Here is a 27,882-nt window from a genome sequence, read left to right as displayed (position 1 = left end):
AGAAAGAAACACTACTGTCAATTGTAGGAGCAAGGGCTGGGGATGTGGCTGAAGTGGTAGCGCGCTCGCCTGGCATGCGTGTGGCCCGGGTTCGATCCTCAGCACCACATACAAACAAAGATGTTGTGTCCGCCGATAACTAAAAAATAAATATTAAAAAATTCTCTCTCTCTCTCTCTCTCTCTCTCTCTCTCTCTCTCTCTCTCTCTCTCCTCTCTCTTTAAAAAAAAAATTGTAGGAGCAAGATCCTTTAGTTGCAAAGAAAGGATAGGTTTATGTAGTAGTGGAGGATTGACTATAATTAGATATATAGATCTGTATTAGGAGGGAAGGCTCAAGAGGGGTTGGGGGGAGAGTGTGTGTGTGTGTGTACAGATGACTTGATAATTTTGATAGTAGGAGGTTGTCAAAATTCTTGGAACTGATTCTGGTTTACAATGAAATAATACACAGAGTCTTTAAAGAGTTAAGATACAGAAAATGTATAGAAGATTTGAGGAAGGAGAAGGTGTGAAGTTATCCTGAGGGGAATGGAAAAATAAGTTAACCATATAAATAAATGTAGGATTAGACTGGCAATCTTCAAGACTCACTTGAAGCTTAATGTTACTAAATTTAAAATGAAACCAGTTTGCATGGATAGAGGTAAAGACAGACTGTTGATTTGAACAAGGTTGTGGTTTTTAGCAAGTGAGTATGACAAAAGAGAATGATTATATTAATGTATCGTGGAATTTAAGCTTTAAGAGGACTTGATGTGGAGATAATATCAATAAGTAATTGTTGAAGTCAATAGCTTGTAGATATTGGTAGAATCAAATTGTAAGGGGAACTGAGAAAGTTAGAGGTAGTGATAAATTAGAGAAAGCTTGCATTTGAGATTTGGAGTGTTCCATATAACCATGGGAATGAGATGTGATGAAGACATGATTATTAGAAATAAAAGCAAGTCTGGGATCTAAGAAGCTACTGTGTAATTGCTGATGTTTCAATCTCCTGTTGTACCCTCTAGCTGAAAGATTTGTAAATTTTGTTGATCTTTTAGTTAGATGAAACAACTTCTGGCTTTCTTGCTTCTATGTATTTACATATTCTATATATTTTATCTCCACTTTAATCTTTTATTTTTATTTTCTTCTACAGATTGTTCTTCCTAGCTCCTTAGGATATGAAGTTAGTTGTTAACTTGAGGTTCTTTTTTAAGTTATTTACAATTAATTCCTTCTGAACACTGCTTTCTTTATATCCCATAAGTTTTCAAATATTATATTTTCATCTTTCCTAGTCTAAGTATTTTTTAATTCTCTTTTTGATTTCTTCTTTGTTGGTTGTTTTAAAGAGTGTATTGCTTAATTTCCACATTTTTCAACTTCCCAGATTTCCTTCTGATACTAATTTCTAATTTCATTGCACTGTGGTTGGAGATTTTTTTAAAATCATTCTAGTCTTTTTTAAATTATTGAGATTTGTTTTCTGACACAATATATTGTTTAGCCTGGAGAGTGTTCCATGTACACTTTTAAAGAATGTGTATTCTAGCTGGGCGTGGTGGCATAGGCCTGTAATCCTAATGGCTCTGAGGGTCGGGCATTCAAGACCAGCCTCAGCAACTTAGTAAGGTACTAAGCAACTCAGTGAGAACCTGTTACAAAATAGGGCTGTGGATGTGGCTCAGTGGTTGAGTGCCCCTGAGTTTAATCCCCAGTACTCCCCACCCCCCACCAAAAAAAAAAAAAGAAAAAAAATGTGTATTCTTCTATATTGGGTAAGGTCTCAATTTATAATATTTTTCTTTTTTCCTGACTTATCTGTCTAGTTGTTTTAGTCATTATTGCAAGTGGGATTTTTTTTTTGAGAGAGAGAGAATTTTTCAATATTTAGTTATTTATTTTAGTTTTCGGCGGACACAACATCTTTGTTTGTATGTGGTGCTGAGGATCGAACCCAAGGCCGCACGCATGCCAGGCGAGCACGCTACCGCTTGAGCCACATCCCCAGCCCCTGCAAGTGGGATCTTAAAGCCACTGACTCTAATTATAGAATAACATTTCTCCCTTCAATGTATTTTGTAGTTGTGTTGTTAATACATGTTTGTAGTTGTTACAACTTCTTGATGAATTCTTTTCTCAGCATGCCTTTGTTTTTTCTAACAATTTTGTCTGGTATTAGTCTATTTTATCTATTATTAGCATATTCACTCCAACTCTCTTTTATTAATATCATGGAATATCTTTCTTCCAAGCTTTCATTTTCATTTTACTTGTATCTGTGGATCTAAGATAAGTCAGTAGATCGTATATAGTTGGATCTTGTTTGTTTAAAACATTCTGCCAGTCTTTGATTGCAGAGTTTAATCATTTACATTTAAAGTAATTGATAAAGAAATGCTTTTATTTTGCTCTTTTTTAATATATATCATACGTTTTTTTGTTAATTCCTCCATTACTGCCCTTTTGGTGTTTGGGTTTTTTATGTACTTACTTTGATTTCCTGCTTATTTCCTTTTCTGTTTAGTTATTTTCTTACTGTTGCCTTGGAGTTATAATTAACATCTTAAATTTATAATAGTTTATATTTATCTGTATAGCTACCTTTGCCAGAAATCTTTTTCTATGACTTTGTATTACTGTGATGCATCCTTTCATCAGACTGATGAAGATTTTAGCATTTCTTGTAGGAAGTTCCACTAAGCTACATCTCCAGCCTTTTTATTTCATTCATTTATTTATTTATCTTAGAAACAGGGTCTTGCTAAATTGTGAAACTGGTCTCAAACATGCAGTCCTTCCTGCCTCAATGTCCTGAGTCTTTGGGATTATAGGAATGCACCATCACATCCTGGCATTCCACTATTTTTTTGACAATCATGGTTTTTGGTGGGAAATCAGCTGTTAATGTCAACGAGGAACACTATTATACAATAAGTTTCTTTTCTTTTGGTAATTAGTTTTTGATGCTTTGTGTTGAATTCATCTTGATATAGAAGCTTTTTGCCTTATTTAAACATGTAGATTCATGACGTTTATCAAATTGGGGAAGTTTTCAGTCACCTCTTCAAGTATTCCACCCCACCCCCTATTCCCCACCCTCATCCCCCCACTTTTGGAACTTCCACTATATGTTTGATGGAACATTTGATAGCTCACAGGACTCTCTTCTTTTGGCTTTAATTTTTCCCCCCTCAGACTGGTAATCTCAATTGACCTAGCTTTATGTTTGCTGATTCTTTTTCTTCTCAAATCCCTTATTACACCTTTTGAGTCAATTTTTTTGTTTCAGTGATTATACTTTATAACTTCAGAATTTTTTATTCCTTTTTTGCACTCTATCCTGTATTGACATTTTATATTCAGTGACACATCATTATCATATTTTTTCTGTAACTTTCTCTATTTGTCTCTCTTTGGTACCAGGGATTGAACCCAGCTGTGCTTAACCACTGAGCCACATTCCCAACCCTTTTTATTTTTTTTCTTTTGATGCATGACCTTGCTAAGTTGCTGGGGCTGGCTTTGAACTTGTGATACTCTGCCTCAGCCTCCCAGGCCACTGGGCTTACAGACATTTGTTGTTACAACTGGCCAGTTTTCTGTGATTCTTAGTCTGTGATTTCTTTTAGCTCTTTAAGCATATTTAAGATAGTTGATTTAAAATCTTTGGCTAAGTCTAATGCTTTCTACGAGGCAGTTTATACTTTTTTTTGTGTGTGAATAAGTCATATCTTTGTCTTTTTTTATGGTGAGTTTTGGTTGAATACTGAGCTCTAAATGTTACAATGTGGATACTATGGAAGTCATACTCTCTCCATTCCCTGTGGGTTTGTTCTTGCTGCTTGTTTAATTACTTTTCTAAATCATTTTGTTTGCAAAGTCTGATATTCTTTATATATGACAACTGATGTTTGCTCTGTTAGCTTAGAGGTCAGCTGGTGATTGATAAAAGATTTACTTAAATACCTGGGCCCAAGAAGAGAAAGCAAAATACTCTTCCAGTCTTTGCATGCTGCCTCTGTCTTGAGTACTTCTTCAGTGCTTAGCTAACCTATATGCAAATTTGACTTAGCATAGACTTCCTTCTTGCACATTTTCTAAAGATTAACTAAGTAAAAACTCAGAGAGTCTTCTCTTATCTTATTTGAACACATGTTCAGCTCTGGACATGCCACCTGACTATATGCCTTTAAATGCTTTTGACTATAGGCACTCAATAGGGAAACTGCGTAAAATCTGTGAGGGCCCTCAGAGGCCATGAAAGCAAAGGTTAGCCCTTGAGCTAATCTGCAGGGAGCTACCAGATGCCTCAAAGACATAACCACTGTCCTTTGAAAATAAGGTCCATATTGTTCTGTCTAGTGCCAGCAACCTACAAGAAATGAATGTTGCCATCATCATAGCCACCACTCAGCTGTGGAGTGGGGCATGATAAGGGGTTAAGTTAAAATATCAGAGTACACTAAACAAAATTCAGCAGCTTCTTCATGAAGTATTCTCCTTGCTAGTTTTTTATTAGTTTCCAGCATTCCAGAAGAGTTCATTCTGACATTTTTTGCCATCTTAAGATTCATTGTTTTTGTGAAGGGATGGAGTTTTACTCTTCCCTCTTCTACCAGTTTCCGTGACATTATCCTTTATTTGGGTAGAAGACAATATAATCCAGTTCATTTTTCAAGGATATACTTAACTACCTTTTCTTAGTACTTAGAAGGCAGTGATTATTGCTCTCCTTTCTGCCCTCCCACCCCTACTCCCAATTTTAAATGTTTATTTTATTTTCCACACTCCTCTTATTCCTCTGGGTGTTTTTTTTTTTAAGCACCTTCTTTTTAAAAAAATATTTATTTAGTTGTAGATTAACACACAGTATCTTTATTTTTATGTGGTGCTGAGGATTGAACCCAGTGCCTCACATATGCAAGGCAAGCACTTGACCACTGAGCTACAGCCCAGCCTGTCTGGGTGTTTTTTGTAGTTGTTGTTTTTCTTTTTTTGAGTGGTCATTGGCTCTTTATTCATTTAAGAATGTGGCACTGAAAGCTTAGATGTGTGGATATATATGCATTTATGAATTTACAGGCTCTATCCTTTCAATCGGAAGCAATTGTTATCATATTTAGGTTTTTTTAACCGTTGAGGTTTAAAGAAAGATTGTTACCTTGGCTGTCTCTTTTAGTAGTGTTCTGAATGCTGGAAGGAAAAGCAGTGATTCTCATTGTTCACAGTATAGACCCTTATCAGATCCCCTTGTTTTCAGTGCAGTACCCTCATCATCAGCTGTCTTAGATTTAGAGCTTCTTTGGTTCAGCTTCTCTAGAAAAAGAAACGACTTTCACCTAAACATCCTGTTTTCAGTCTCTTAATACCTACTGGGCTAACTGTAACTTTTACAGGCATTTTTACTCCTAGTTCCTGAGTTTGCAGCACAGATTAGCAATAAAATTACTTCTTCTCTTTTTCTTCTTTACTAAATCAACTACCAACAATCCATCTACTCTTCATGTTTCGAAATGGCATTAATATATCTTCAGTGCTATTAATCCTCCTCTCTTCTTTTTTCTTATGGAGTTTATACCATTTTTAGTCTTAATTGTCATTTAGAAAGTTTCAAAATGGAAAGTTTACCACATAATTTAAGAAGGGCTTTCTAAGCATAAACACAATATAAGACGACATGGTAGAAAAAGACTTAAGTTGGCCACTGAAAACTGTGTTACTTATGCATAACAGAAAACATAATTTTTTTTAATATTTATTTTTTAATTGTAGTTGGACACAATTTCTTTATTTTCTTTATTTATTTTTTTATGTGGTGCTTAGGATTGAACCTAGGGCCTCACATGTGCTAGGCGAGTGCTCTGCTGCCACAATCACTGAGCCACAATCCCAGCCCAACAGAAAACATAAAATTTAAAAAGCATAGATAGCATAGTTGAGCACGGTGATCCACACCTATGATCCAAGCTACTCTGGAGGTTGAGGCAGGAAGATCTCAAGTTAGAGTCTAGTCTAGATAACTTAGTGAGATCCTCATCTCAAAATAAAAGGGCTGGAGACATGGCTCAGTGGCAGAACACTCGCTTAGTATGCACAACATTCTGGGCTGGATCCTCAGTCGTGTCCCCTGCCTCAAAAGACACATATATATAATAAATGTGACATAGGATGATACTCATATATGAACAATTTAAGTACAAATAAGAAAAATATTATTCCCCCCAAACTAAGTGGGCTTAGTACAAGAAATTTCATGAGTTCAATATCATTAATAGTGAAAAATGTATACTAAAGTAAATTGTCATTTTAAAACCCATGACAAAAAAGCATTTGTTGTGTATATAGTATGTGTGACATTTTTCTGGACTGAAGTGGCAGAAGAAACTAGAACAGAATAATCAGTAAACAGGGCTGGGAATGTGGCTCAAGCGGTAGCGCGCTCGTCTGGCATGCGTGCGGCCCGGGTTCGATCCTCAGCACCACATACCAACAAAGATGTTGTGTCCGCCGAGAACTAAGAAATAAATATTAAAAATTCTCTCTCTCTCTCTCTCTCTCTCTCTCTCTCTCCCCCCTCTCTCTCTCTCTCTTTAAAAAAAAAAAAAAGAATAATCAGTAAACGTTTTAACTATCTTTTGAATTAGAAATTCTTCCTTAAGAAGCAAAGTTATGTGTGGTAGTATGTGCCAGTAGTCATAGTTACTTTGGAAGCTGAGGTAGGAGGATAATTTAAATCCATGAATTTGAGACCAGTCTGGGCAACAAAACAAGACCCCTTTCAGTAAAAAAGGATACTCTTGCCCTACCCCAGTTTTTCTGATGCTGAGAATTTAACACTTTTTGAGTGTCGCTAAATTGCCTGAGCTGGCCTTGACTTATGATCTTATGCCCTAGCCTCCTGACTAACTGGGATTGCTGTTGTGTGTTATCATGCATGACTATTTGTCTTCCTTTGAAAACACTGAGGCTAGCTAGTGACTGAACTAGGTCTATAACCCAAGTCTAATTTAAAAAAAAAAAAAATTATTCTCTTAATCATTCTTTTCACAGAATTTTTTATGTGTATATTTTACTTCTTTGAGCATGAGGAAAAAAAAGTACTTTCAGGTTTCTTTTTGTTTTGTTTTTGCAATGGTGGGATTGAACCCAGGGATGTTTTACCACTGAAATATATCGCATCCCATTTGTATTTTTTATTTTGAGACAGGGTCTTGCTGAGTTGAGGCTGGTCTCAAACTTCCCATTTTCCTTGCCTCAGCCTCCCTAGTTGCTGGGATTATAGGTGTGCCTCCCAGTTAGACTTTGATTAAGCTTTGTTTTAATCTGTATTTTCAACTATAGTAAAATAGCTGATTTAGCAAATCATCATACTTTTTGCATGATGTAATGTGCAACTATTAAAAACCATGTTCTGGAAGAACATTTAATGAATGACATAAGAAAATACTCATGGGTAATTGGAAAAATGAAATAAAAGTTTGAATATAGTATTTTTAAATTATTTTTCTGAATTTATAGTAGATGGAAATATTTTAGTAACATACATATTAATGGATTCAGAGTGATGATTTTGTATATGCATATATACTGGTCAGATACACCCTCCCCTACCCCATGCATCCACCTCTCCCTCTTTCAACTTTCAGGTTGACTAGATTGCAGATATATTTTCTTTTTTGTGTTTTTTTTTTTTTCAAATAATATGTATTTTTTTAAAATCAGAAAAAAAATATTATCGTGCCCATTTTTCCTTTAATTTAGTGTTGCTTTTTTTTTTTTTTTTTTTAATAGTGCTGAGAATCAAACCCAGGGTTACCCAGGGTTTTGCCCATGCCAGACAAATGTACTACCACTGAACTATATACATTCCCAGACTAATTACTTCATGACATGGAACTGCCCCCCCCAAAAAAAAAAAAATAAAAAAAACGGTTGTGAAGTCATATATATATATATAAGTTGTAGAGAACTTTTAATAGTGATATTATGCCATGGAGATACTAATGCAATGTTTGAAATTTTTTTCTTGTTCATTACTTTTTCTTCTATTTGTAATCAGAAGAAAATTTAAGTTTTAACTTGGAAGATAAGTCTAACCTTTTTTTCCTTATATTTATTATTAGACATTTGAAGACAGTGATTTGTTCCACTTGATTGGTGTTATCTGTGGATTAGCTATTTATAATTTCACTATTGTGGACCTCCATTTTCCTTTGGCTTTATATAAGAAACTCCTGAAAAAGAAACCATCCCTTGATGATTTGAAGGAACTAATGCCTGATGTTGGGAGGTTAGTTGTAAAAAAGTATCAAGAGTAGGATTTGGGAGATAAGAAATGGGAGATGTACAGAAAATTTTCCTTCTAGGATTAATATTGTTGTTTCTATTAAATTTCTGAAATAAATTGCATTCTAAATAAATGAATATACATCCTATTACCGAAATCAAAATTTTCTACCTTAAAGACTAATCTTCAGTATAAAGACTAAATTTTTCAGTGAATGTCTGAAGTTTTGTCTTCAATGCTTGATTTTTAGTGATTTAAAAGTACTTTATATATATCAGATAATAAATGTATGAAGATAGTGTTTTCTGAGAGTGGTTAAATAATTTATTTGAACCTCTGATTATACCCTCATTTCTACTTTGAACAGATAAAATTTTTTCAAATTTATTACATAAAATAGAGTAAAAATTACATATAAATAAGAACAAATGCTGAAAATGGGTTGATACATGGTCTTTTTATTCAGAGGAAGAAATAAAATCTGTTTTTCCCCCAACGCGTTATTTGTAAGTTTGACAGTGTGCATACTCTGTTCTGAAACAAATGTAAAAATACAAATTAATGAAAGGATTTTATCAAAAGGGAATGAGAAATACGTACTTATGCAAACAAAATAGTCAAAATACTTAATGATATTTTACCTTAAAGAAATATACATTGTTTTACAGAAGTATGCAACAATTATTGGATTATCCAGAAGATGATATAGAGGAAACATTTTGTCTAAATTTTACGGTAAGATGAAAAACATAAATTAGTCTGATTATTCATCATCCCTTTTATTTAACAGCTTTGCCTTGTAGTTTCATTTTGAAGATGCAACTCTTAATCTTTTAGCTAACATTTATTGAGCATTTGCTATGTGCTAGACACAATATGTATGTTGTTCCATTTTATCCTCAATAATCCTGTGAGGTTAATATCATCCTATTTTACAGATGAAGGAAGCTAAAATTAATAATTATATATTAGAGTGGGTACTCAAATCCAGCTATGTGACTTCAAACCTTATGTACTTTATTATTATGCTGAAATGGGGGAGCACTCCTGTAATCTCAGCAACTGGGGAGGCATAGGCAGGAAGATCAGAAGTTTGAGGTCAGGGGCTGGGTTGTGGCTCAGCGATAGAGTGCTTGCCTCGCATGTGGAAGGCCCTGGGTTTGATCCTCAACGCCACATAAAAATAAATAAAATAAAGGTATTGTGTCCAACTACAGCTAAAAACAATAAATATTAAAAAAAAAAAAAAGTTTGTGGTCAGCCTGGGTCTTGGGGATGTAGCTCAGTAGGGATAGCATTTTCATAGCAAGCTCAAGGCCCCTTTAATCTCCAGTACCACCAAAAAAAAAAAAAAAAAAAAATAGGCAAAAGATCCTTATCCAAGTGTTTGTTTTTGAATCTGTGATTCTGCATTTACAGAGAAGCAAGAGGTTATTGTAATATGAATAACCTTGCAACTTAAAAGATTAGTTTCCCCAGATATATCTCTTTCTGTTTTTTTCTCGTTTTGTCTTACTCACTGTTGGATGATTTAGTATGATACGTATGCAAATTCATTGCAGTGTTATTTGGAAATGAAATTGCAAACTGTGTAAAAGATGCAAAATTTTATGAAGTTAGCAAAAAGGGATGTTGAATGGCTGATCTAGTCACATACTAAGCCATTGACAAATGAGAATCTGCCAAAAATAGACCAGTTGGCAATTAAAGAAGAGAAAATCAGCAAGGATGATGATAAGGCACTTCAGAAGGGAACATTTAAATATTGTGAATTTCACACTTGAAAAAATGGTAAAGCCTTCAGTCTATTTTTAATTTTTTTTCATACATATTTTTTATTTCAAACTAGAAACCTGATTCTCAGTATAGCTTCCCAAAAATACCCATAATAAGATGCCATGTTACACAACTGTCTACTAGCTGCATGATATCAGGAACATTCTATATCGCGCGCTCGCCTGGCATGCACAGGGCGCTGGGTTCAATCCTCAGCACCACATACAAATAAAATAACGATGTTGTGTTCACCGAAAACTAAAAAAAAAAAAAATATATATATATATATATATATATATATATATATATATATATATATATATATATATAATTAAAAAGTTCTCTCTTAAAAAAAAAAGAACAATGGGAAAACTTCCATTGTATCTCTCCATTAATGTCAAATTGTATCATATTACACAGAATTGTTTCATATACCTTTGATTTTTTTTTAAGCCTCTTGGCATACATTTTTAGAACTTGATGTTTACTCTGTTTATCCATGTATTAAGTCTGAAATCCTGCTCCCCTCTGGTCTTTCAGAATACTGCCCATCCTTCTTTCTACAAGTTTTAGGTAAAATTAAACTTTCCTTCCTGTGTGGTCTGGTAAAATTTTGTTTTATGGCATTATTTTATTGTAATGATTGTTTATATATCACATTTTCTCCTTTTTTATTAGATGGTAAACTTTAGAGCAGAGATGTGTTCATTTCTTACTTATCATTCCTTTTCTACCATAGTATTTTTACAGTTGCTAGATTTTCATAAAAGAGGATAATATTCAAAAAAAGGAGTAAAGGAAGGATATAGAAGTGGGAATGGCAATGTTTGTTTAAAAAATAATTAGACAAGTATGAGAAATAAAAGTTGCAAAATAGCCAAACACCTGTGATTAAACATATTTTGCAGATAGAGTAATATGGGAGAATAGTAGTAATGTGGGAAGAATGCATAGCTCTTCTAAGCTGAATACATTCTGATAGTTTGATTCAGTCACTCTTCTAAGGAAAATATACTAATTTTCTACTATGTTCTAAATATTTTGTTCACAATATATTCTGTTTCCTGTGCATTTATAATTAGTCATAGTAAGATATCAAAATACTAGAGTATGAAAATTCCTAGTTGTGGCTTTAAGCAGAATTCATAAATAAGTGATGGTGCAGAATTTTGTCTCAAAATTATTAGTTATATCTATGAGACAAAAGGAAGAATATAATAGTAGATTATTAAAATACTAAGTTTCGAGTCTGACATTGACTTTTTTTAAAAATTTAAATTAATAGATCACAGTTGAAAACTTTGGTGCAACAGAAGTGAAAGAGCTGGTTCTAAATGGTGCAGACACAGCTGTTAACAAACAAAATCGGTAAGTGAATTATAGCAGCATCAGTGGGAGTGATTAAAATTGCAGGGCTCCCCCCTGCCCCCAGAAACATGTCACAACCCTTAGTTTTTACTCAGGTAAAACTTGGACTGTTAAATGAAGAACTAATATGCCTCTGCTCCTGAAATGCCCTTAAGACATCAAAAAAGGAATGAAAAGATCATAAATTAAAAAAAAAAAAAGTGAGAGGAGATTGTAGCAAATGCAGTTTTGGAAGCCAGAAAATAGTACTTAGTTAAGATTGCAAACCAGGGCTGGAGTTGTAGGTCAGTGGCAGAACACTTGCTTCGCATGTGTGAGGCCCTGGGTTCGATCCCCAGCACCACATAACAATCTACAATGAAAAAATAAAGATTGCAAACCCAGAAAGCCGCAATGTAGAATGGAACGGAATTGCTAAGAAGACTACCAGTTCATATTGTAGAACAAAGGCCCAAGCACTAAGAGTAAAAAACATCCTTTTGCAAAATGCATGGAGTTTGTAAACTATTTTTAAAAGAAGCAGTTAGAAACCTTTCCCTTAACACATCCAGTAACCTGGCAAATGTCCTTCTCTAGCTTAGGCAGGAGATTAGAAATATACCTTTTAGAGACATTCAACTGAAGGGACTGTGGTTTGAGATACCTAGGCATAGCTATGGGAAAGGAGCTGAACTGAAAATAGGGAGATGACGTGATATTCTACAGCTCCCTCTTTCTTGACCCTTTGTATTAGATCTTTTTCTGAAGAAACTGCCTATGTTTTATATGTGAATGGCTAACCAGTGAGTAGACATTTAAGGAAGGACCAAAACAGTTAAAAAGAATGGCAAGGAACAGGAACGATGCAGAATAAAGAATAAACTTCAAAAGAAACTGAAGTCAGTATCTTCAAGGTGCCAACATCCAGATGGATTCTTTTAAAAATTGAGAGGAAAAATTTGTTGGAAGAAATGGAATGAATGAAATTTGTCAAAGAAAATGATACCCAGAAACTTCCCAGAACTGAAGTTTGGGAAGCCTTTCAAGATTGAAAGCAGGGGAAGTAGGAAAATAAGACACATACCAAGGCAAAATATACAAACTAAAATCCTTCCAGGGGAGAAAAAAAGCAGACGACATACAAAGAATTAGGAATCAGAATATCATCAGACTTATAAGAACAACACTAGGAAGCTAGAAAATTTAAATTCTGGGAGAAAAAGCATTTTAATTCTATATTCAAATTATCATATATGTCATTATATATAAACATTTTCATATGTGCACATTCTCATAGAACCTACTTCTGATGCCTCCATCTCAGATATGTTGTACCAACCAAAATAAGTAATTAAACCAGGATAGAGAAAGGTACAGGATACAGTATAAGAGAGAGGCAAAGAGGATTCTTTTGAAGGAACAAAAGCTGTGTAGAAGTTTCTCAAAGAGTTAACAATCTGGGTTAGAGCAAGAGTTTGAAGGAAATTAGGAGAAAAATCCAACTGATGCTACCTGATATATTTGAATGAGTATGGAGGAAATTGACAATTGTTTTAGAGAAGTTAGGGATAAAGTAGCACATGAAGAAGGAACACATTGTAATTTTTGTTTTAAGAAAAGGTAAACACAGGGGCTGGGGTTATGGCTCAGCGGTGGAGCACTCAGCACGTGCAAGGCCCTGGGTTCGAGCCTCAGCACCACGTATAAATAAATAAAACTGTTGTGTCCAACTACAACTAAAAAATTTTAAAAACTACATATAAAAAAAGAAAAGGTAAACAGAATACCCTGCTGCTCAATTATGAATAATATTTGTAATTATAAAAGTGTTAATAGTGAATACTGAACCAAAATCATTATAAAATGAGAATTTGGGGGGAGGAAAAATAAGAGCAGAGCAATTAAGTAAAAAGTAAATCTTTACCTTTCCTAATAGGTATTCAGTTCATTATATAACATTTAAGATTGAAAAATCAAAGAATAACACTAGAACTATGTTGGCAGATGCTTGAAGATAAATATCAAAAGGAATAGCAAGAAAGAATTAACAAGACCGATATTGGCTTCAAATAGCAGGAATTTCTGGTAGATAAATGCAGGACAGAAAGCACTTCTGTCCTGTTTTCTTCTATTTTGTCTTTAGACAAACCTAACAGTGGGTTTGGCTAGGGATATGATCCAAACATTGTAATCCTGTGTTGAGAGCCACTGCCAAAGGGGCCCCAGCAAACTTCCAGCTGCCAGTTGATTGGCTCCTCTGCAGTGATGCTCATTGGGCTGTTTCCCTGCCCTTTCAGATCAGGAGCTGCTCATTGGGGGACTCTTTTGGCTCCGCCCATGGGACCCAGCCAATCGGCCTCAAGAGCAGGAGGAGTGGGGGATAGAGAGGCTTATGGGAAGCTGGTGGTGGCAGTTCGGCTTTGAGGGAATTCCTGAAGAGCTCCTGTGGTGCAGCGTGTGTTCTGCTTGATAAGTGGCTCTTGAATTGTGCCCAGCCAGACTGCGGCAATCCTGACTTGATTACTTAGAAGCTGTGTGACTTTAAATAGATAGTTGATATCTCCTTGCCTCAGTGTTCTTTTCTGTAAAATAGAATACTCAATTATATATACTTAAATGGGTTATTTTGAGGTTTAGGTGAGGCAATAATTTTAAGATAGGACCTATCTAGCACATGTATGTGCTCAGTAAATGTTGGCTATTAGAATTATTACTACCAATAATATACTATGCATATGTCTTATCTTGTAAAATAAAACTGTTAAAATTAATTAAAAATTTTGAAGCACTTCTAGCTTTTTTTTTAAGTTTTTGAGAAACTTTGATTTAGATTTTTTTCCTGCTTTTAAAAAGTTCCTGAAAATTATTTCATTTATATTATTGAGAAATTAATTTAAGAATTTTGACAAAAGGTATGTAAAATTATTTAGCATTTTGTGCTTGAGGGTATAATTAGTATAGATGAAATTTAACTTTCTAAATGGATGGATTGTAAATTATGCCTTACCTAATTAACTTTTTTCTCATCTGACTCTAATATTGTATCCTATTGATTTTTCCTTAGGCCCACCAGATTTTATTTTACAATGGCCTCCTTTAGCCAGTTTTTCTGCTACTTATAAATTCAGTTTGGGATGGATAAGAATATTTGTAGATGCTTAAATTTACTCATAGTCCCATTTACAGAAACATTATTATTTGCAAAACAAGGATATGAAATACTGAAATCATTCTCCAGTGCCTGTTCTCATTATTTGTTTAACTGAATTGCTTCATAAAAATGTTTGTGAATAGCAAAACAAAACAAATTGATTAAAATTTTTTGTTATTCTAGTTACTGGATAAAGAAGTTTCCCTTTTTTCTGTACAGTATTTTTTGTATCCTAAGAGACAGAAGACAATCAACTGTGTATGTGTGTCTGTATATTGCACATACATTTAAAGAAAAATAAACTTATAGTCTTTTAATGATTATCCTAAAAGAATATTTAATACCTGCTACTTGGTGGTTGTTTTTTTTTTTTTTTAAAGAGAGAGTGAGAGAGGAGAGAGAGAGAGAGTGAGAGAGAGAGAATTTTTAATATTTATTTTTTAGTTCTCGGCGGACACAACATCTTTGTTGGTATGTGGTGCTGAGGATCGAACCCGGGCCGCACGCATGCCAGGCGGGCGTGCTACCACTTGAGCCACATCCCCAGCCCTGGTGGTTGTTTTTGAAAATAAATTTTTGTTCAGATTCCTTGGAGTCCAAGGAGAAAGACTCCTCTGTCAAATAATCTGAGTCCCAAAGCTCTCATTTTTTCACCACACAATATTTGTAACAGATCACTCTTTTAGGAATGCATGTGAGGTGATACTACAAATTTTCATTAATTTGTGACTTTTGAAATTATTTTGTTAGCCATTTATATCATTCTGTTAATTAGCAAATGATATTTTTCTATTAGGAATAGTCTAAGAACTATGAATGCTTCATGGGTATATCTTAATTTTTAATAGATTTATTTATAATAACTTTGTCCCCTTTGAGTCAGTCCTGTTCATATTTTTTCTGTTTTATATAGTTAAGTAGCAAAAGGCATAGGAGCACAGTTTTAATTAGACTATGTTATATGTTCTACATAAGTGATTTTTATGCATGTATGTATATTTTCATTTCTAGGCAGGAGTTTGTTGATGCTTATGTGGATTACATATTCAATAAATCAGTGGCTTCCTTATTTGATGCCTTTCACGCTGGCTTTCATAAGGTCTGTGGAGGAAAAGTTCTTCTGCTTTTCCAGCCTAATGAACTACAATCGATGGTTATTGGAAATACAAATTATGATTGGAAAGAACTGGAAAAGGTAGGAAAAAAACAAATCTATGACATTATTTAAATGGAAAGACCAAGACCATGGCTTATTGGTAGAAGTCCTGCCCTTTTAGTTTCCATTTTTAAACAATTACTTCATTTTTATAGGGACACTCTACTGTTTTTGCTCCACAATGAATATTGAACTGTTTTTGAATTGAGGGTAACAGTTTTATATTTTGTGGGTTTGATGGTAGAGATAGAGAAAAATGTCATCTGGACCACAGGCAGAATAGAAGCCCCAGACAAAATGGTGGGTTTTCATTCTGCCTCAGTCTCGGTAAACCGTTGTGAAAAGCATTTGCAATGCATAAGATTTTTTCTCTGATTAATCTCAGTGTTTACTTTTTTGCAGAGAAATAATGAGTATGATCTTCATTTCTGGTGCCTTATTTTTAGGGAGAAAATTAGGAAAGTTTAATTTTCTTCTCTAAGTAATTCTCAAGTATTTCTTCAGTTAACATTTAGTAAAATTGCTAGATTAGGTCAGCTTTAAGAAATAAGGTTATGGGCTGGGGTTGTGGCTCAGTGGTGGAGTGCTCACCTAGCATGTGTGAGTCTCTGGGTTCAATCTTCAGCCCCACATAAAAATAAATAAATAAAGATATTGTGTCCAACTACAACTAAAAATTTTAAAAAACAAAATAAGGTTAACAATCATTTTGCTAATTAATATAGCCTCCTCTGATATAATTTTTGCAGTTTGGCAGTTAACACGTATTTGCTATATGATCTAGCAATCCTAATCCCAAGTATTATGTTCATCTAAAAATCTGTAAATGAAGAGGGAAGTAGGGAATTCTTGTTTAATGGTCACACACAGTTTCAGTTTTAAAAGATGAAAAGAATTTTAGATATGGATGGTGGTGGTGATTGCACAACACTGAATTACTTAATGTTACTGAACTGTATATTTACAGATGGTTAAGATGTAAATGGATACATGCATTTCTTACAGTTTTAAAATATATGGCTTTTTTTAACTCAGTTAAAAAAATGGGAAGATAGTTTAACCAGGAAATCAGCATTCCCCCATACAATTTAGAGGTATAAGAGTGATCTTCAGTCATCCACCTCTCTTTCTTCATCATAATCTAACTTCAAACAAGTTAATAAATTTAACATCACTTAGACATCAAGTTATTTTCTCAAATTGTTTGGAAGTACATTAATTATTCTGCACATTTGGAAAACCAAGAATTCAGTGATTGAGATAGTCATAGCTACAAATAGCAAGACCCCCAAATTCAAGAAACCCATTAGCAAATGTTTATTCAGCCTCTAATGAGGTCCTATGCAAGAGATTGGGGAGGTGATAGTCAATAAGATTGAGACATAGTCTTTGCCCTCTGATAAGGAAGCTAACTACTTTTAATTGAGTTGTGATGAATACAAGGGGAGAGTAAGGGTTTAGTGAATGGCACATACGGAGGAACTTAACCATGCTTGTTAAATGTGGAAAAGAGTCTCATTAGATGGGAAATTCTGCAAGGTAAGTCAGGACTTCATTCACTGGAATTTCCCCACAGCCCAAAACTTTTAACTAAAACTCATTATAAATCAGTTGAATAAATCAGTGATTGAACTAGGTGACATTTTAATCTGAGCCTTAAAAAATAAGTAGAAATTAGCTTGTTGAAGAAGTCTTTTCTATATTGCCTGTGCCTAAGGGAACAGTATGTCCAAAAATAACATTTGTCAAGCATGGTGGCACATGCCTATAATCCTAGAAACTCGGGAGGCTAAGGCAGCAGGAGGGTTGCAAGTTCAAAGCCAGACTCAGCAACTTATCAGAGACCCTGTATTAAAATAAAAAAGGACTTGGGTCGTGGCTCAGTGGTTAAGTACCTGTGGGTTCAATCCCTATTATTTAAAAAAGAAAAAAAACCTTGAAAACAAGAACAGAGAAAACATTATTTTACATAGTTTGTGTCAGGAATGGTTTAGCTAGGTAGTTTGGCTCCGGGATTTCTGATGATGGTATAGTCACAATATTGACTGGCGCCACTGCCATCCAAAGGCTTGATAAAGGATATTCATTTCAACAAGGATACATAGTCATATATGGCTGTTGGCACCATAATGATGTCTGTCCATAGTAGGGCTATTTGAGTGTCTTCACGAAATGTTCCCCCATAAGTGTGATCTGAAAGAGTGACTGAAGCCATAGAGGGTTATCTAACCTGATAAGCCATACATTTTTCATATCAAGTTCCCTAATGATTACATAGGTCAGGCCCATTCAATGTGGAATGTGGTAGTACACAAGAACATGAATACCAGGAGGCTTATTGAGGACCATCTTTGAAACTACCACAGAAAATTATTAGTGTTGCTCTTAGTAGCATTTTTGTAAAGGAGAAATACAATGTAAAAATAACATGACTTCTATTCAGGAGTAAAAGAAAATTTTTTAATTATAGGTAATTAAAAATTTTTTTTTAATTATAGGTAATTTCCATGTTGGAAATTCAATAATCCTTGAACATTATTTTAGTATTTCTAGTTTATCCTTATTCACATAATTAGTCCTATCTTGTTTTTGGAAGAGGTTTCTGGTGGTTCATCTGTTTTTCTTTCTCCTGGAATATAAGAGTGTCAAATTGCAAAATGCCCAGGAAATGTTGGGTAATCATCTGCACTGCACATTTCAAATTCCTGGACCATGGTGTCTTTATGGGCTAAGGAATTCAATTTGCCAAATTAAGACAAAACTAATATTCCTTAATCCTAATAAGAGGTTATATTGTTTTTAGAATACAGAATACAAAGGGGAGTATTGGGCAGAACATCCTACGATAAAAATTTTTTGGGAAGTATTTCATGAATTACCATTGGAAAAGAAAAAACAATTCCTGTGTAAGTATTTCTAATTTCATATTTTATGAGGTGGGAATCTTAATATTAAACTAATTCTCATAGAATATTGACTGATTCTCTTTGGATCCGATTTTTTTTCATAGTATTTTTCTAAAAATCTTAAATTGGAATAATTTTTACTTTAAAATATGAACTGTCATCTTAATTGCTTGTTTTCTTTTATCTCAAAGGCCAAGTTCAGTTTGCCTCCAAAATATTGTTGGTTTTTAGAAAAAAAAAAAAAACAGGAATTGGGGCTGGGGTTGTGGCTTAGAGGCAGAGCACTTGTCTATCTCTTGCACATGTGAGGCACTGGGCTTCGTCCTCAGCACCACATAAAAGTAAATAAACAAACTAAAAGACATTGTGTCCATCTATAACTAAAATTTAAAAATAAAAACCAGGAATCAAAATAAACTGGGATTGTAGAATCCTTTTAGATTTCTAAAAAGATCTTTAGACAATCCAGCTCTTTTCTGTGTTTGCTCTTTTCTTTTTCTCTTTGATTCCACATTTCTGGGAATTTCTGTAGAAAGTATCTTTTTTTTTTTTTTTTTTTCTTTCTCCAGACCTTAGTTCCTTCATCTACAGCCTCATGTCTGTTGTGTTTTTCATCTTGTTAAAATCTGAGTCCAATTGAAGTTTGACCTTTTTCGGGGGGAGTAGTACTGGGGATTGAATCCCGGGGCACTTTACCACTGAGGTACATCCTTATCTCTTCTTATTTTTTTGAGACAGAGTCTCGCTAAGTTGTTGAGGGTTTTGCTAAATTGCCAAGTCTAGCCTCAAACTTGGTGATCCTTCTGCCTGCCTCAGTCTCTCAAGTCATTGGGATTACAAGTGTACACCACTGTGCCTGGCCCTATTTTAAAAAGTTGTCAGAATTTATGTTCTCAATCAGTGACATTCCTTTAGTATTCCCTGCTATTGCCAAGAACATTTTGGCTATCTTTTCTTGATATCTTTTCTTTTCTTGAGAATTGCCAAATATCAGGATGAATCTTGCTTGATGCATCCTGTATCATAAGGATAGTAAATTATTATTCTTTGGAAAAACAATTTGAGTTTTGGCTCACTGTTAACAATTTTCTATCAAAAGTAACAGGAACAAATAGAAAAGGGTATATGTTTTTGTTTTTGTTTTAACTGCGTTTTGGGCTGGGCCTGGGGCTCTTGCCTGGCATGTGTGAGGCACTAGGTTCCATTCTCAGCACCAAACATAGACAAACAAATAAAGGTCTATCAACAACTTTAAAAATATATTTTTTTAAAAACCTGCATTTTTATTTGGCTTTTTAACTAGTTCTAAATGGCTTTTCCCAAAAGAAGGTCAGTAACAGTAGTCATTAATGTTTCAAAGAATGTCAGTAGTAGTAGTCATTAATTCATCAAATGTTTATTGAACACTTTCTGTATACCAATATTAAGATTACACATTTAAAGGAAAAAAAAGTGTATAGGTGGGTAATTAGTATGCATTTTGAAAATCTTCCACAAATTCTGGAAGCAGATGTTCACATAAAGTTGTGTTATAGAACTGCACTAGGTATTCTTAGCTACTATATGCTGTTGTGTGAATGATTTTTCCCCCCCGGCAGTGTTTTTGACAGGTAGCGATCGCATTCCTATTCTTGGTATGAAGAGTCTGAAACTAGTCATCCAGTCAACAGGAGGTGGTGAGGAATATCTCCCAGTTTCCCACACCTGTTTTAATCTTCTAGATCTTCCAAAATATTCAGAAAAAGAAACTCTACGCCGTAAACTGATCCAAGCTATTGATCACAATGAAGGCTTCAGTTTAATATAACTTCAGAGTATTTAGTTTAGTGCATAAGCATTAAACTACTTGTGTTTTTCTTGTGGTGATGAAGTCAGCAAAGTGTCAGGTACTATTATAATTCCTACTTGCAAAATGTTTAATGCTATGAGTATTCATGAAAGCCAAAAAATATTAAAAGAAAAATGAACTGTTAATATTAAACTTATTGTACAGAACCATGAATTTTTCCCCATCTTCCTCATGAACATACAAGTATTGTGAATACATTAAAGTTTTACTAACATAAATTTTAAGAGTTTGCATATTTCAAGAATGATCTGTGAGTGCATGGAAATGTTGCTTAATTTTTCTTCAATCACTGGGTGGAAAGCCTTTAACTTTGGCCTGAAATAGTCATTTGATTATTTTTCCATTTTGTAAATAATGTTAAGTTTTGTAATAAAATAGTTATGTTCTGATACCAGTACAGTTTCTATGGTTGTAATTGAACTGAGCTGACTCTTAAAGGTTAAAAATTATGAATTAATCTTATCTGAGCTGGGCATATATATAAAACTCAGTGTTAGAGCACTTGCCTAGCATGTGTGAGGCCCTAGGTTCCATTGCCATTACACTTTTTTTTTAATTTTAAGCATGTTTCTAACACAGTGTGATTTTTTTTTTTCCCTAGAATAAAGGTCTGTGCAAACTTGAGTTTACAGATAGGAGTTATACTAAAAAACTTGTAGTTCTGCCCTCTTTTGTGAATCTTGAGATGCTGATAGATGGGAGGTAGTTCTGCCCTCTTTTGTGAATCTTGAGATGCTGATAGATGGGAGGTTATCAAAAAGCTTATTTATATTTAGAAATGGAAGAACTTTGTCTCTATAGTTGCCATAGAGAAACTTTGGCTAGTAAGAAAACCAGTCACTGGATTTTTAGCTTCCAAAATTATTGATTCTGTGGGTTAGTATTTAGTCAGAATTTTTAGTACTTGAGAACTATTTCCTTGAATTTTCAGAAACAAATCTTTTTATGGTGCTGATGCTTAGTTATCTCATGTCATTAAATTGTAAAAGCAAGTTGAGTTGATGCAATACATGTGACTTTCTGCTATAATGCAAATATTTATTTTTTAAATTTATAGAAATATGCCGTGAAAACTGTTTAATAAATAATTTATTGGTTTGATATTTAAACTTTCAGTGGTTCTCGTAAGATTCAAAATTCTTCAAAAAGTGGGCTCTCAGGGAGTTTATTACATTTGAATTGTTCTTATTCCTTTATATTTGTTTGATAGAGGTCTAGTCTCTTTATCTGTAATTCCAAAATAAAAAAAGACACTGAAAATTTTTTTTACATTTTATAACAGACCTATCAGAACTGTTGGCTATTTATACTATTCACCAATTGGGACTAGGAACCCCTGCAGAGTACTGCATATTTGCTAAAATTCATAATTCCAAAATACAGACAAGCACAAGGGCTTCAGTAAGGAATCACGGACCCATACTTTTCAGAAGTTTAACTTTAAAAAAATACAAAAAGCTATAGGAGTCTTTTATATGTAAAGCACTGAAAAACAATATTCTTAAGGTGATTTCCTTGAGATGGCATTCTTTCCTATGGGAATTTTTCCGTGTACCTGGTAATATTACCATTTCTCTGCACCCATTCCTTGAGGGTAGTGATTTTCCAAATGCAAACTATGTATCAGGTGCTTTTTTCATTAGTAACCTTTGTATGCTATGAAGCTCATCTGTGAAAAAGCAGCCACTTTGGATTAACACTGAGTTCTGTATCAAGAACATTGCAGTTTATCTGTGATCACACCTGTACAAAGCTTAACTTGGGTAAGTGATAACTTTTTTCTCCCTCAGTTACAGTCTGTAATATAGCAGCTTTAACAACAAGAGATTCATGATTAAACAATATGCCATTGAAGATTTTTCAAATTGCTATTTGTTTTATAAAATTAGGAAAAATCTCCTTTGCTTTGTAAATCAGAGTAGCAGGTAGGTAAATATTGAATTTGTTGTCATAGACTGGTTATTGAGTTAGCTAAACTAGAAAATACTTTTCTCTGTACACAGATGTCAGGGTGGTAGCCTTCTTACAGGATCCATTTATATAGTTTGTAGTATCAATGTTTCCTAACAAGATTTTTGCCCTTATAGATTTTTACTGTTTAGTTTAGCAAAAGGTCCAGAATCAAAGTGAAATTATACCATGAAGAGCATGGGTAAACTTGTCTGAAGGCAAGGTCGAATATTTCCTCTTCTGAGCCCCCTCTCCAGCCCTTGTGCATTTTGGCCATCCAAAGCTCCTTGTGATAGTTTCACTCACCTCCTCTGCTAAAGAATTCACATATCCTTAGCTCCTTGTGCTTGCCAATGTTTGCTTATAAGCCCAATCCTGTCCCTCCCCTGGTGCTGAGAATTGAACCCAGTGCTTCACACATGCTAGGCAAGCACTCTACCACTGAGCCACAGTCCCAGCTCTCAAATTTTATTTCAGAAAACAAATGGAGCAGACAGGCTTATTTTGTGAGAATATTTCCTTTTCAGACTGACCTTAGAAAGAGTGTTAAAAGTCAGAAAGGCTGGGGTAGGGTCATAGCTCAGTGGTATAGTACTTTCCTAGCATGATTGTATGAGGCACTGGTGTTTGATTCTCAGCACTGCACTGTTTGTAAATAAAAAAAATAAAGGTCCGTTAACAAAAAACAAAACAAAAAAAAAAACTTTAACACAATAACTTCATTTTTTAATGTCAGTTCTATTTCTTTGTTTCTCAAACCTGACTATACTTTTGAACTACCTGGGGGTGCTTTTTAGTACAAGCCCTGCTTTGTGCCAGTTAAATATGTATTCATATTCCTAGGAGGGGAGGCGTTCTAAACTTCCTCAGGTGAGTATTAATTACCGGTCTAAAAAGGAGACCATTTCTTCATCACTGAAGTATCCTACTTTGAGTTTAAGGCTGAGTGGCTTATCTAGATCTTTGTCCATTTGGTTTACACACACTCCTAGCTTATAGGTTTAGGAGTTGAGACTTGTTTCAAATAAAACTGCACTAAGAAAAAAAAAATCCGTCGTATTTCATTCAAAATAGGGTATTACTATCAAGTGAAAGAGTATATACAGAAACTAAAATAGCTGTATAGTGTTGAGTAACAGCTTAAACTAGGTATTGCTAAGTCATTGATACTTTCCAATCTGTGCATATGTGGAATGTCAGGGATTAATAGGGGATTAAAGCTAATTTCTCTAGGGCTGACAGAACAAGGGCACTATTTTTGTTAAATCTGCCTAGCAAGTTGTCTGGGGAGGAAGGTATGACACCTGAGAACAGGAAACTGCCAGTCAAGTCTTTATTCATTACATGCATTCTAATGCACATTTTTCAGCCTCTTAAATTTAAGTACTGTCTCAAAAACTTCAATGGATTGGACTAAGAAGGTTCTGTGGTAAGCCTCAAAAGTTGATGTGGGCTATTGGGCATGATGTCATATGCCTAGAATCCCACTTGGAAGCTAAGGCAGCTTTTGAAGGAAAACCTTGAGCCTAGGAGTTTGAGGGAAGCCTAAAAAGAGGTTTTAGGACAAACCATTTCTTGGGGAGGCGGTAACTGGGGATTGAATCCAGGGGCACTCGACCACTGAGTCGGGTTCACACACACCTCACTTTTGCTTTTGAACTCTCAATTCTCCTGCCTCACAAGCTGCTGGGATTACAGGTCTGTGCTACCACTATGCCTTAGACAACAGTTGAAATACTAACTTTTGGTGATAGTACAATCAAGCACAATCAGTACGGGGCTCAGTCAGACTATTATAAATTGGCAGGCAGTATCTAATACATACAGTCCTCAAAGCTGTATAAATCCTGCAAAATTTAAAAATGTTATATAACATAAACAATGTAAATTAACAGGAAAAAAGTCAAATGACAATTTTAATAGACTTTAAAACAGTGTACAAGTATAAAACACTGGTTTTGTATTTCAAAAGTTGGAGGAAGATATCCAGTCATTAAACAGTCTACAAAACATATGCCAGTAGATTACATAAAAGACTATGTACAATATAAAAAGAGCTGAAAACAGTCTTCACTGTAAAAATAATTTAAAACAAATTTTTCAATTTAAAATATCATCTATAAGCACAAACACATCATGCAAATGGAAAACTAAATATACTGCATTCTTTAATGTAGCCAAATAAGTTCAGATTGAGACATCTTTTAGGTAGGGAAATGGCCATTCAATATAATTTTCTATTCTGGCAGTAATGGTCCTAGCTGGGTATTTTATTCATAAAGAACAGCTATGTTTCAAACCCTCTTTATTGTAATAAATACTAAACCAACATAAGAATATAATTTGGGGGTAATGTTCAAAAAAAGTTCTGGAAAATAAATGTTTTCTGTGACTTTATAAAATAGGAGAAGCTTCTGTAGTTTAAAAGTTGATCTCTAGTTTTAAGGCAGGCTAAGCTTTTAAATAATGTTAACTAGTTTTTTATTCATTAACTATTCTGCTATTACAAGTTAAAGGTTCCTCCCCATAATACCAGGCTAGCAGTTTGGTATTCGTTACACCAAATCCTCCCAACAGGAGACATGTACTTTCTGGCTGAGTTGGTATTAACATCTTATTACTTTGGAACTGTAATCAGGGACCTGTTGTTTTCTTCATTGATGGAAAAACAGCAGTCCAGAATTTTACACTCTCCCCAGTAGAAGTACCATTATTACAGATTCAGAAAGGCTTTGCATATTCACATCTTGGCAGTTTAATACTTGTGGAAAAGGATCAATGCAAGCTCTACCACAGTGATAGGTACTTAAACAACAATGGCAAATATTTCAAAACTAAGGAGAATCCAGGCAGGCACTATTGTTTCTAGAGCAACTGAAACATTTCCAAAGCATTCATTTGTTTTTTTTTTAGGTTAGTTTTATGAGCCAATATAGACATCACTACATGTCTGTAGGAAGTACAAAAGCCATCTTCAATTGAACAATAAATACTCCTGAAACTCTTAGCACCAAAGTCTTACTTTGAAAAAGTAATGACAACTGAGTGCTCTCCCAAATATTTCTGACTTTCTACTTACATTGCATGTCATTTTTAATTTTAAAAAAGTTAGCTGCCATAAGTCTTGGAAAATGCCAGTGTTTAAAAATAGGTAATTGTGCTAATAAAGAATCAAAAGTTCAGCAGAACAGATATTTTGAGGACTTCAAACCATTCAATGTTACAAAGAAAAGTGTGAAATAACCATTCTTTGGTCTAGATAAGCTGTTCCCTTTACATTAATTTAACATTCCAATGGCTTTTTGAAAACTTTAAAATGTTGAAACTCACTAGGCAAAAACAAAATTATACATACATACATACAGATGTATCATACAAATGAAACTTTAAAAGAAAGTCATGACCAACAGCTGACTAAAGATACTTAGTACCTTTCTTTAAAAAGTTAGTGTTGAGTGTACAAGTACAGGAATGGAAGTTAAAAAATTATCCATGAAAAAAACAATCTACTTGACCAGTCTATAAATATTACACCTTCTGTTTTCCTTGCTCTATTGAGTTCACAAGTAAACATTCATTCTGACATGCTAAAGTTCCTAATGCTGGTGGAACAATTCCTGTACCTGGACAATTATTACATTATGATTTGTTTGCTGGATAGTTAATGTCTGTTACTTCCTGTTTTATGGATATAGCTTCATTAACTGCCTCTCGATCGCCTCCATCAGCTGCAAATCCAGTTCCTCCAGCTCTTTCTGGAACATCAGCATCATCTTCCAGGCCATTGTAGAATTCTTCAATTTCACTTTCATCTTCCATGGGTTCTTCTAAACTTGGACTCTGACATGTACCACTATCACTGTTACTGCCACAAGAACTAGAGGATAAGACGTCATCTTCCGAGTCTGAATATACTTCAGCGCCATGGAAAATGTAACGATTTGGTGGTAAAAACAGGTATTGATTACCTGAAATATAGTAATAAATGAAATGTTAGACTTAATTCAGTCTAGTTGGACAGTCTGGAGTCCAGTGTAGGTTCTCTTTGCCTTTTATCACTAGACTTTATAATTTTGTTTTAAAGCAAGAACTGTGTGAGTCCTGGATTGAAATATTAGTTCTTTGTACAGGTAGCGGTTTCCTCATGTGGAGAATGGAATAATTTTAATCCTGATTTAAAAATGAAAAGAAATCATTCAACAATTCCTTTTTTAAGAAATTTGAAATTAGATGCCCAATTCAAATTCATTAAATAAAATTTCTCTAAAGCACGTTTTAGAAGTATTTCATCTAACATTTCCATTTAACTTTTTTCCAGCCTGCTACTTAATATACTGTGAATATCTTCCTCTCCCCACCATTCAGAATGCAGTTTTTAGATACTGGCATTGATAGCCCCACCGCCCAGTCTAAGAAACCTGTACTTTTTTTTTTTTAGTGCTCAGGATTGAACCCAGGGCCCCCAGAATCTCAGAGTCCTGTAGATATAGGTTAATGACGACAACAAGAAGCTCATTTCCTCCCCTTAAGCCATGGACACTAGGTCAAGAAGAACTCCTTAAGATGTGTGGGGGGTTTTTTTATTTTGTTTGGAGATGGACAGAATGACTTTTTATGTGGTGCTAAGGCTCTAACCCAGTGCTTCTGCTAGGCAAATGTTGCTCTGCCACTGAACCATAACCCAAAACTGATGTGACAGTCTGCTACATATTGTGAAAAACACTTGTCAGTATTAATTTTCATGGTTGGAGTAGGAAGTCAAGTACTTTTATTCCAGTGGCAAGACAGAAAACCCCTAGCAGCACTTGGGTCATGTTCAGTGTTTAAAAAAAAAAAAATTAAAAATGGTGACCAGGAAGCATTTTATGTGCAAAAGGAGGCTTTTGTCTGCTCTTGTGAATTAAATGGTAGGAAACAAGGAGCCTTTAAATGGGTCCCAGCATATGATTATATTACACTTTTGTTTCTATAATTTTAGCTCATGATTTAAAAACATTATATTCTGCCCTAGCCTCACTGAAGAACTGGGGAAGTACTAGTTACCAAGACTCTACTTCTAGTAGAGTAAAATCAAGTATAATTCCCAGGCAAAGAGTTATGTATGGCAAAAGATCTTCAAGGAAAATTCCAGTGCTAGACTTCTATTTTAATACTCTACTAAAAAATTAGCCTTCTAGCCGGGTGTGGTAGCACATGCCTGTAATCCTAGTAGGTAGGTAGGCTGAGATAGTTCAGTTCAGCAACTCAGTGAGACCCTGTCTCTAAAAGGGCTGAGGATATGGCTCCTTGGTTAAGCACCCCTGGGTTCAATCCCCTGGTATAACCTAATCTCCAAGTAGAACCTACTTTTTGTACACACTAGTTAACTCTGATCTGCCTCAGCATCATTTATAACTTATAGGGAAAAAGAGTTTTCAGTGGCAGAGTATATAATATAAACCTATTCTCAATATTTATCTTCCATTTTTCT

General features: G+C 34.5%; 2 protein-coding genes across 10 annotated transcripts in view; one reads left to right on the top strand and one right to left on the bottom strand.

The window, feature by feature from the left end:
- The window catches only part of HERC4 (HECT and RLD domain containing E3 ubiquitin protein ligase 4), a 118,377-nt gene extending 97,521 nt beyond the window's left edge, over positions 1-20,856 (top strand). For all 8 annotated transcript variants that reach the window (XM_081267324.1, XM_081267323.1, XM_081267319.1 and 5 more), the window contains 6 exons: positions 8,114-8,280; positions 8,946-9,012; positions 11,339-11,421; positions 15,563-15,746; positions 18,511-18,613; positions 20,212-20,856. In XM_081267324.1, coding sequence (XP_081123450.1) covers positions 8,114-8,280; positions 8,946-9,012; positions 11,339-11,421; positions 15,563-15,746; positions 18,511-18,613; positions 20,212-20,420 — 813 coding nt within the window. In that variant the 3' untranslated portion in view covers positions 20,421-20,856. The remainder of the gene's footprint in view (positions 1-8,113; positions 8,281-8,945; positions 9,013-11,338; positions 11,422-15,562; positions 15,747-18,510; positions 18,614-20,211) is intronic.
- Positions 20,857-23,135: 2,279 nt separating this feature from the next.
- Positions 23,136-27,882, bottom strand: part of SIRT1 (sirtuin 1) — a 31,927-nt gene continuing 27,180 nt past the window's right edge. The window contains exon 7 of one of the 2 annotated variants that reach the window (XM_081267327.1): positions 23,136-26,380. In XM_081267327.1, the coding sequence (XP_081123453.1) occupies positions 26,052-26,380 (329 nt within the window). In that variant the 3' untranslated portion in view covers positions 23,136-26,051. The remainder of the gene's footprint in view (positions 26,381-27,882) is intronic. The other variant, XM_081267326.1, reaches the window with a different exon arrangement.

The sequence above is a fragment of the Spermophilus citellus genome (genome assembly GCF_964194105.1).
Source record: "Spermophilus citellus genome assembly, chromosome: 15".
In the NCBI taxonomy this organism is placed as follows: domain Eukaryota; kingdom Metazoa; phylum Chordata; class Mammalia; order Rodentia; family Sciuridae; genus Spermophilus; species Spermophilus citellus.
The sequence above is the reverse complement of the archived record's forward strand: the minus strand, read 5'-3'. Positions and strand labels throughout refer to the sequence as shown.